The 11,275-nt window shown below is 37.2% G+C and overlaps 1 protein-coding gene and 1 long non-coding RNA gene across 2 annotated transcripts; both read left to right on the top strand.

Moving 5' to 3' along the window:
* The first annotated feature begins 266 nt into the window (after window positions 1-266).
* LOC127158975 (uncharacterized) lies at window positions 267-5,305 on the top strand. The gene is made up of 2 exons (XR_007826330.1): window positions 267-2,242; window positions 2,325-5,305. It is a non-coding gene; the product is annotated as an uncharacterized LOC127158975 (long non-coding RNA).
* Window positions 5,306-5,999: 694 nt separating this feature from the next.
* Window positions 6,000-10,649, top strand: LOC127158974 (cytosolic phospholipase A2 gamma-like; the record flags this gene model as incomplete). Its single annotated transcript, XM_051101917.1, has 10 exons — window positions 6,000-6,165; window positions 6,251-6,391; window positions 6,641-6,706; window positions 6,807-6,857; window positions 8,237-8,362; window positions 8,858-8,998; window positions 9,299-9,382; window positions 9,454-9,608; window positions 9,772-9,940; window positions 10,018-10,649. Coding segments are annotated over 10 exons (1,260 nt in total), but the record flags the coding sequence as incomplete, so codon positions are not given.
* Window positions 10,650-11,275: the final 626 nt, after the last annotated feature.

The following is an 11,275-nucleotide window of genomic DNA, read 5'->3' as shown; positions in this document are numbered from 1 at the left end:
TTCCTTCAGGGTCTCTTGTTGGAGTATAAACATAATGTTATACTTGGATAAATAATTTAATGTAACAACTGGCTTATGTACAATTTACATTGTTTGCATTTTATTTGAGTGATTATTGTTAGAATAAATGGCAGTTGATTTGAATTGTTTTGGCTCTGCTGTAATTGTAACCTTTAATATTATTGTAATTGGGCTCCTTAGTGTACAGCAGGGATAAAATAATCTAGAGGGTTACTTCTTTTATGTATATATATATATAGATATATATATATATATATTGTAATAATTTATTTATTTATTGGGCTTGCTGCCACCACCTTTAATTCTTGCCAGTCAGGTCTGGCACCCAGGAGACAACACACCACCACAACGTCAATCAAAAGATTCTGTTTTTATTCAGCACAAGGGGGAAATAAAGGATTGGCTAGCACACAACCCAAGAGCCTCGAGACTACAGGATACCACGTGAATTCCCTCTTTTCTCTAGTGACACTCAAGATCATTTACACATAGTGGCACGTCAAGTCATTTAGAACCTCCACATCACACACGTGCAAAAAAGGATATCTTTCCCCTGAAAACTCTTTAGGCTTTAGTCACACCCACCCTCATATTCCCCCTCAAATAAGAAGGAACAACTTTATTTCATACAACCACTATTAATATGCATAGGAAAAAGACTTAAAACCACTTAACTTGCCCCTTCCGACATGGAGGGGGGTGAATTCCACACCATGTCAATGCGGTAAGGAAGTTCCGCAGTTTTTCAGCACACTCGAACAGTCCGAGTGTCTCAGTATGACGACATAATCCAATCATAAATCAGCGCGATCAAACAGTCCAACAAGATCAGCTCAGTTGATCAGTAACTTTCCTGCACGCTCAAGCAGTCCCATAAGATCAACGCTACAGCAACGTTCCACACTGCGGGCACACTCAAACAGTCCAATTCAGTCATCGTCCCGCACGCTCCAATAGAATCAGCGCTGCAGCAAAGTTCAACAATGTAAAAGCACGTTCGAACAGTCCAGCTAAATCAGTGCAGTGACGAAGTTCAGCAATATTCCAGCACGTATTCCAGCATAGTGGCAAACCACGGGACTCCTACCGCTCAACCTCTAACTACGCTCGCCCCGTTCCCACTACCTACCTATCTTCGTCGCCGGCGGCCCTAACCGACCGCGAACGACACCCCCCTGCCCGAACAATTGAGTGCCGCCGTTCTCTCTAGACATAGGCTCCCCCACTCATCTTTACTCCATACTCCTTTTCAGCCTTTTTTTTCCCCGCCCCAATCTCTAATGTCCCCTCCCGGTGTTCCTCTTTACCAATTAACTCCACCTAATTAATCAACACTACTACATTTCCAAAACACCCCACATTACATTATCCCCTCCCCCACTGGGGCAGACTCGTCCCCAAGTCACACAGGAGCCATCTCATAGTCCTGCGCCCAGGCAGGTCGACGTCACTCCCGTACTGGGCGCTGCGCTTTTAACTGAAATAACGCCACTTCAGAGCCCTCCTTCAATCCATCTTGGTCCTCCTCTTGCAATTCCGGCTCTTGGACCGGCTGTTGTCTATGACCTGCAGGCACCGATACTTCTTTCTGCAAATTAGGGGAGACCTCTGGTGGCCGGCGATGAACCCAACTGGCCCCCAAAGGGACCTCTGAGTGGTGCTGGGGCTCGGCCCCCACTTGAGGTAAAACCGTGGGTGCAGATGTATCTATAACAGAAGAAAGAACATATGGTCTAAGTCTGTTATGGTGTACCACAATCTCAGGACCACCTTTCATTAAAACCATACGATACAATACATCAGAAAGGCGTTCCAGAACTCTATAAGGGCCCCTATACTGCCTTGTAATTTTGGCCAAATGCCTCTTTTCTTTGCCTTATCCCGCACCTACACCAATTCCCCCACAGAATAAAACTGCAACTCAGCCCGAAAATCAAACAACTCCTTCTGGTGTTCCTCTTTACCAATTAACTCCACCTAATTAATCAACACTACTACTTATATATATATATATATATATATATATATATATGTTGCTAAAGATCATCAAATGATTCTCAAGTCAAACTGTGTGTGTTTCAGGATGCTGTGCCTTACATTGCATTACTGGGTTCTGGAGGAGGACAAAGAGCCATGGTGGGTTTGCTGGGATCCCTGGTTCAGCTCAAAAAAGCGGGTCTTCTGGACTGCATCCTTTATCTGGAGTCTCTGGATCCACCTAGTATGAACCCTGAGAAACAACAAACACAGAGATTGAATTGGGTTGAATGTCAAAAATGACAGCAGTATGTTCTTCTTTGAAGGTGCATGGCCTCCTTATACCAAGAACCAGATTGGTCGACCAAACTAGACACCGTGAAAGACAAAATCATCAAGAGACTCAACGGTCCTAAAGTTAGCTGGGGAGATGCATATGCCAAACTGAAGAAATATTACTATGGGAAAGACATCTTCAGCTTGACTGATATCTGGGCAGTGATAGTCATCACAACATATGTGAAAGAGATTTGTAACTGATCATAATTATTCACCATCCTCTGCTATAGAAAACATACATGCAGTTGGGTCTGAAGTCTAAGACCACATTGGAAATCTGAGATTTAAAGGCTAATCTGAATATAACTGAACTGCCCTGCTGAAAAAAACAGCTAAAACCAGGCTAGGCTGGTTGGCTGGTCTTAGCTGGTTTAAGCTGGAAGTAGCTGGTTTTAGCTGGTCTCCCAACCTGGCCAGGCTGGTTAGGCTGGTTTTAGCTGGTGGTCTAGGAAGTGGCAAAAACCCCTCTAAAACCAGCTATGACCAGCCAAATCCAGCCTGTTTTTTTTTTCAGCAGGGTGAACTCAAGCATAGCTGAGAATTAATTGGTGATTCATTTTTTACGCTTGTTCTCTTTATAAAGTCTCACTCACTGTAACCATGAAGAGTTTCAGGTGCTTATGGACTCCATTCTATATTTTATATATGTAAGCAATAAGGTATGAGAGGCTGTGCTGTATTGTGAAAAAATCATGGCTGAAGGGCGTTGTTAGGCATGGCGTGAAACAGACTGTCTGCTGTGCTGCTGAGTGGTTTGCAGTTACAGCTCTTCTCTGTTGGGATCTAACTATTACTCTCTGTTGTTTAAACTGCTAAATATAACTGAATTATTAGCATATTTCTGATATTATCTATCAAAACTTACTTGTACTTGATATAGTTCGCTTTTAATCTAAAATTGCTAACACAGTGCGTTGGCATTCCATTAACCTGTTAGCTTGTCACTCGCATTTACTACTACACTCTCTCTCCCTCTCCATTTTGTCTCCACTCTCGTTTACTACCATCTCCTTTTCTCTCTGTAGCTCCGTTTCTCTCTCAATAAAATTCAATTTAATTCAATTCAAATGAGCTTCACTGAGATGACTGTTGAACATACCACAATGTTGCCAAAGTAATAAATATATATTATACAATCATACAGATAAATTAAAAATAATAATAATAAATAAACACATACAGTACATACAGTGCCTTTACCCCTTTTAAATAGTTACTTTATTTGTCATACAGCCTGAAATCAAACCCCATTACAAATAACTTTTCCTGTTTTATTTACAATTTTGGTCTTACAACATCAAACCAATGAAAGAAAAAACAAAACCAGTTTTGCAATGTATAAAAAACAAAAAAACTAGAATAACAGGGTTGGAAAAGTCATTAGTCCCTTGATGTAATACTTTGTAGAGCCTCCTTTTGCTTTAATTACAGCCATCAGTCATTTTAGATACTGTATGTCTGTACTACCTTTGCACACATTGACTGGGGAATATTTGCCCATTTTCCCTTCAATCCTGACTAATTGCAGTTCCAGCAGAAGAGAAACAGACCCAAAACATAATGCTGCCACCAGCATGCTTCACAGTAGGGATGGTGTGTTTTGGGTGGTTTGCTGTGTTTGCTTTTCACTAAACATAGCACTTGGAGTTCAGTCCAAAAAGGTCAATTTTGGTCTCATCAGACCATTTCACCTTTTGCCAGAAGGAATCAGGCTCTTCCAAATGTGTTTTTGCATAGCGCAAACGAGAAAGGCTTCTTTCGTGCCACCCTGCCATACAGGCCAGCTTTCTGTAAGCTTGTGAGATAGTTGTCACATGCATAGATTGACCAGACCCAGCCGTAAAGCCTTGTAAGTCCTTCAAAGTTGCCTTTGGCCTCCTGGTAGCATTTCTTATCAATGTTCTCCTGGCTCATCTACTTTGGATGGCCGGCCTGAGGCGATGTGCATGGTGGTGCCATACGATTTCCACTTCTTAATGATGCTCTGAACAGGGATAGCTAAAGCCTTTGAAATGTTTTTGTAGCCTTCTCCTAACTTGTGCCTTTTTACAACTTTATCCCGAAGGTCGTTTGAAGGCACTTTCCCAACCATGGTGCATTCTTTGTCGAACAATGCACTACTAACAGTGGGATCTTCAAGAAACAGCTTGTTTTATTCTGTAGTAATCAACACCAATACTATTGATGTCAGGTGGGGCAATGAGCCTGGTGTTTAATCTGGAAGTTGATTGCTTGCACCTGAGCAAGTATAAAGGTATACTGTATATATATATTTGTACTTTAAAGATGGGGCTTATAATGTGTACATGCAGCTCAAAAAAAAGTGTAATGTGACAAAAGGTAAAAGTTTTCGGGTATGATGATTTTCTATTCATACGGACCATGTGATGTCACAGTGCTTTATCGCCGCCATTTTTTGTCCGGGACAGCTGCGCTACCTGTTTCAGTCTTTAAACTTCTGCTCTATCTCTGCTTTTACCTCTGGCTTGCTTATTTGGGGACACTTAATTTTCAGAGATATCATTGAATTGATTGCACAGATACTATTTGAACTGAACTAAGCTGGATGTTGACATCACCGAATCAATGATGAACTGACTTTAAATAAAAATTGAGTGTTTACTGTTGTGCTTTTGCCTCACTGACACACTCATTAATACTGTAAAACTGCTTTGACACAATCTGTATTGTTAAAAGCGCTATAAAGAAAGGTGACTTGACTTCAGCTGTGATTTATTCACAATACAACACAGCCTTTCGTACCTTATTGCTTTTATAAAACGGTTACCACACAATTAAAATTATTAAAACCAAAAATGTATGTACTTATATGTTACTTTTGTTTGAACCAAGTTTGTTAAATGCTGTCCTTCTGTCAAAAAATTGTTTCTGGCAGTAACAGTAAATGTTCCAATGTAACACGCTTCATTTTATGGGGCTCAAATAAAAACAGAGAATTGGAACTCTTCTTATCGGCTGTGTCGTTTTTTGGGGTTTTTTTAAGGGGTCCTATTATGCTCTTCTACAAAGTCTTGATTTTGGGGGTGTACTAGAACATGCTTTCTTGCTTGGTGGTTAGAAAAACGCACTATTTTTCACATAATTTACATTATTACAATACCTTTGTCCCAGCATAATAGGACCCCTTTAACACCATATGATATTTTCTCACACACATCTGCTTATCTGTCAGCATGAGAAAATGTCTATTTTCTGTTTAGTTTTAAAACAGACCAATTCGCTGCACAGCCTGAGTTTGCAAGCGTCATTACAGTGTAACTTCTGGACATACAGAATCATACCTGAAACAGAAAACTAACAAATACAGTAGTATTCCCTCCTCACTTCGTAAATTGTGGGCTTCCACACAGACACAGACACACTTCAACATATCTCTGCATGAGAAGAATTTATTTGACAGGGAAGGGCGTGGTCGCAAAATTAAAGATGAAAGATGCAACATAACGCCAGCAGGGGCTACTCATACTTCACTAAATAAATAACAAGCTGTTAATTCTGCTAAAACAAACATAATACATGGAACAGTTCTGATGCTATATTATTGATTGTTTAGGTTGCTAAGGGTTGTTGCTAAGGGTTTTGCTCAGTGATACACAGAACCTTTGGGTGAAGTGGTCATAGCCGTGCTTTATTGTAAATAAAACACAGCTGCTGACCAATCAGAATTGAGAACTGGAGCTAACCATTTATATTCTTTTCAGATTGATGAATGCAAATTCTCAGAGCAGCGGGACCAGCACAGTAAAGACTTGTTTCCCATCTACACAGTGATCGACAAGCAACGCAAACAGGAGGAGGACGAGAAAGGTCTGTGTTATTGTGTGTCTAAAAGAATTAAAGTGAGTATTTGTGCTCATGTCAGCTGATATATGGTGGTGTTTTCTGTCTGCAGACTCCTGGTTTGAGATCAGTCCATATGAAGCAGGTTATTCCCTCGCTGGGGCATTTGTGGAAACATCCACCTTTGGCAGCCAGTTTGACAATGGCTCAAAGAAAAAAACTCAGGATGAAATGGACATGCTGTACCTGCAAGGTAACAAACTCTGTCACAAGATGGTTTATTAATTTTTGCAACATTACCATTAGAAATGCTAAAAATAATTTATTTTAACAACACAGTGAATTTTACATTAAAAAAAAAAAAAAAAAAATTTCTTCTGAAGAATGTAAGAGTTCAGATGACAAGTTAATGTATTAAACTGTTACATTGCATTTTTTGTTCGAGAATTATGTTTTTGATTCATTTATTTTAAACACTTAAACATTAATGTATTTTCTGTAGCTCTGTGTGGAAGTGCTTTAGCTGATAAAAAGGAGACCCGTGCATTCCTTTGGAAAACAATACACGGTGAAGCTGCATTTGTAGATTCAGTTCTACCTAAAGATGTAAAGATGACAGTCATTTCATTATTATGTGAACTCTGATTCTATTTGATTTTCTTCCACAGATTTCATTAAATACTTATTACATTTTGGGATGTTTGAGGAAATGAGGGAAGGTAAAGTACTTCTTTGCATTGATGCATTTCTTCATGTTTTATCTTTTGTGTCTACTGATCTGTTCATGCTTCCTGCTGACAAATGAAATGTGAAACTCTATACAGGTGAAAAATAAAAGATGATCTGTAATCTGGTTTTAAAGACTGTTAGTGACCCATTATTAATTCCATATCACTAGCTAGGCATAAATATATAGTAACACTTTACAATAAAGATCCATTTTGCGAAGAAAATGCTTCTGTAGCATTTATTAATCATAAGTCATGTTAATTTCAACATTTACTAATACATTATTAAAATCACAAGTCATATCTGTTAATAGTTTTAATGGACCTAAACTAACATGCACTAACAATGCAATGTTGTATGTTTACTTACACTGTACATAATTAATTAAATAAATAAATGAAATAAACATAACATAAACAGTGAAATGCTTGGCAGCACAGGGAGTCAAATGTTTACCATTAATGGAAGTAACATCACAAGACTGCGGTAAATAATGCAAAACTAACAGCTGACATACTCAGAAATAAGACTCCTAATGAAATCAGTGAATCAGGCCACTATGTAATGATTAAATCATCATCAATAAGTAACCAACTGATCAGATTTTCTTTTGCAATTGCTCTTGCAACAGATGTGCTTCAGAAACACTCACAGCAGCCAGAGAAAAACTGATTAACCTCTGTTATTTCTCAATAAGACGTTGAAAGAAATTAAATCAGACTGGATTATAATGAGTGATTTCCTTTTTTTTTTTTTTTTTTTTTTACAGTGCGCTATTGATCATAATAATTTAGGAAATGCCTGTAGATTAACAGGGTTGTCATCTTATTTAAATAAGGAGATTTTACTTTAACTCTTTTTTGTTTGGCAGCTGTTGCTGCAGTTTTATCAATTTACAGTTTTGTGGTTTTGTTATCGTATTTTTTACAGATTATTTTTGTATTTAACATTAACATTAAGATTACATTTGTATGTAATTTAAGAAAACAGAAAAAGTACTGTATAAAAATACAGTTCTGAATAAAAAAAAAATAAGGAATTACCATAATTTATCATTAATGTCATAATACTTAAAATAACAAGCGAGTAGTAGTTTTATAGATAGTTTTTACAGTGCACAATGACTTAATAATGTATTGCCTATGCATCTTATTGTAAAGTGTTACCAAACAGATCAGGAGACTGTCATTAATTTTATTTGTGCTTCAAATCAAAGTATCTTAAATGAGTTTTAGACAATGTTTTGTGTATGCTTGCTTGTTGGAAACTCCTGATGTCTGAACATGATTAATGTGGGGGTTGAAAGCACTTACATTCTAGACATTTTGCGGTGTGTTAATGTTTGTTCAATGTGTGTTTATGTTAAAAGACCCAAAAGCCCCACCTGTAGAAAAGTGTTACCAGGTGCTCATGGATCTTGTGGACATGAATCTCTCGGTTTTGAATGGCAAAGATCCTTCTCATCTTAATCAATCTATCAGAACTAATCTGAAAGGTAAGAGTGTGTTACAACTCATAGAGGAGACTTTAGTTCATTTCAGAGTGTAGTTATCACACTTACTGCAGTCAGTATTTCTCAGTGTTCAGTTTTTGAATAGACACAATAAAAAAAAATAGTTATTTAACATTAATTTCTATAATTATCCAGAATTTAACACAGTGAGGACAGTTTAATGGCAATTCAGTCAAGGCTTTTAATCTCTTTAGTAGGTTGTAATGTTCTAAATCACTTTTTTTCCTCAGCTGAAAGACAGAATGACATTGTCATATGGCTGAATAACAAAATGCAAGTTTTGATTTGAGAGCAATACTTACATGCTTTTTGAAATTAAGAGGCTATATTTAATTCCTGTAATTTGAAGGTCTCTTGTCTTTTTAGCTAAATTTAAAGAGTAAACCATGAAAACAAACTAATGGATGACAATACAAAACTGTAACATCCAAAAACATCTGATTGACACAGTAACATACATGTTTCCCTCTTTTACAGAGCTCGGAGGAGGCCAGCATGAGCTAGTTTTTTCAAGTGAAAAACTGAATCTCGCTGATAAACAAGCTGCAGAACTGTATATGAAGCAATACACTGAAGATGTGTGTAATAATTTGAATCAGTGGAACAGTTTCTGGCCTGGTAGGTTGAATTGTCTGTATAATCTTCTGTTTGATTTTGTACAATGTATCTAATTTTGATTTTCTAATCAGATAAATGTGTGAACTTAGATGCACTTTCATAAAGCTTCCAAAAAGACTTGCCGCAAAACAACCTTTCATGTAGGCACTTTAAAGCATAAAGCTGAAGAAACTAATGAAACAAAACTAAACTAAAAATGTCATTTCCCAAAAAAAAACATAATCAGCTGAAAAACAATATGCAGGATATAAAACAATATAATTTACTAAATTTATAAACTATAGTGCATTTGATTTGCAGATGTAAAAATGTGGACACGCATTTGTAAATGCATGAATTGCTGGATCTGGGGCAGGAATTATAACTTTCTCCACAACATGAAGGGTAAGAACAAACCTCATTGTAAATTTGCAATTCAATAATACACAAACTCATTTGATGCTGTGATCCTTCAGATCAAGTGGTGCCCACTGCTCTTCAGGAAAGTGAGACGAGAGACTATGAAGATGCAGGACTGTTGCTGAACTCACCCTACTTCTCAGTGCTGAGAGAAGAAAGACACTCTGATCTCATAATTTCCCTGGATTTCAGTGATGTCGATCCTTTCAAGGTTTTTTTTTTTTTTTTCATTTTTAAAACATATTGTAATAAAAGTTAAAAAAATAGATTCCCTGAAAATCATCATTTACATTACGTCATGTCATTACAAACCTATGTGACCAGAAATATCTAACCTTTCAATAAATTAATGCTGTGATAATTTTCCAATGCAGACAGTGAGAGATGCTGCTGATGTGTGCAAGAAACTAAACATTCCTTTCCCTGATGTTCCAATCATTCCTGATGAAGAAAAAAAGAAACCAAAGGACTTCTATGTGTTCAAAGGCCACAACGCTCCAACCGTGATTCACATCCCTCTGTTTAATGTGGTCAACTGTGGAGGCAAGTTAAGATTGTCTAGTTGAATAAAACTAAAATATAAACCATGCTCTGATTTAGGTGTTTTACTGTTTCTTCAGGTGAAATTGAGACCTGGAGGTACAAATATCGCACCTTTCAAGGTCCTTACAGTGCTGAGATGATCACTGATCTTATGGAGGTCGCTGGCAAAAACATCTCAAACAACAGAGAGAAACTGCTGGAGCAGATTGCTGCGGCTGTTGGGCAAAAAAGGAGATGACTAACGAGTTGAATAATAAGCTTACTGTTTGTTTGAATGTTTTTGAACTAATAACTATAAGAAAATTCATATTCCATGCATATTTGTTAACTGCTATTCAGCTGTTGTTTTAAGTAGTCAGCTTATTTTCAAATCATCAATCATCAAAGCTCAGTAAACAATGTCATTTCACCAAGCTGATTTCTCTCTAAAACGCTGTAAGAAAGTGCTTTCAAGTCATTTCAAGGCTGAATGAGACATACATCTAATTGAGTTTAATGAGACTTCTCATTAACACCATAATTTGTTTATTCAGACCAATTTGAGGATACAGAACGTGCATGAAAATGAGAGATAGGGTTTATCGGCCAATCACAGATCTTTTCTGTTTAATATGTTGAACACTGTTCATGTTTCAGTCTGTTCCGTCATGCTTGACTTTCATTAAGCAATTAATAGATGATTGATAATAAACAAATCATCCATACAACAGACGTGATTACAACTACAATTGCTTCTGTTTCAGTACATTAATAAACTATTCTCTAAAAAATAAGGTTTTGTCTTGGTCATTTGATTTCAAACAGCACAAATGCTCATTATTGTAAAATAATTACAAAATCCATGGTGTTGAGAACCAATTTAGCTAACGCTGAGAAAGGTAGACGTTAAAGTTCTTTTGTGGTCATCAAGTGTAATGTTATCTTTTCGCCTTCGTGTTTTGCCCGTTGTCTTTCGCTGAATCCAAAATATGGATATATCCCTTTATATTACAGGAAAAGGCTTTTATTTTGTGTAGTGTGTTGTGACAAGTGGAAACAAATAAATATTAAACATTCCAAAGCTGTTTACCTTAGGTTAAATTTCATATTTGAAATCAATGAAATCTGACAACAACTGTCTCAAATTTTGTTGTGTATCGCCAATATAACGTTTTTCTGTCTAGACCCCTGGTGAAAAAACCAGCATATGCTGGTAGGTATGTTTTGATGCTGGAATGCTGCATGAACCAGCAAAGGACCAGCTTAAACCAGCATCAAAACCTACCTAACCAGCATTCCAGCATCAAAACATAGCTACCAACATATGCTGTTTTTTTCACCAGGGACTTCCCAATG

The sequence above is a fragment of the Labeo rohita genome, unplaced genomic scaffold (genome assembly GCF_022985175.1).
Source record: "Labeo rohita strain BAU-BD-2019 unplaced genomic scaffold, IGBB_LRoh.1.0 scaffold_182, whole genome shotgun sequence".
NCBI lineage: Eukaryota > Metazoa > Chordata > Actinopteri > Cypriniformes > Cyprinidae > Labeo > Labeo rohita.
This window is presented reverse-complemented; position numbering and strand designations above follow the sequence as displayed.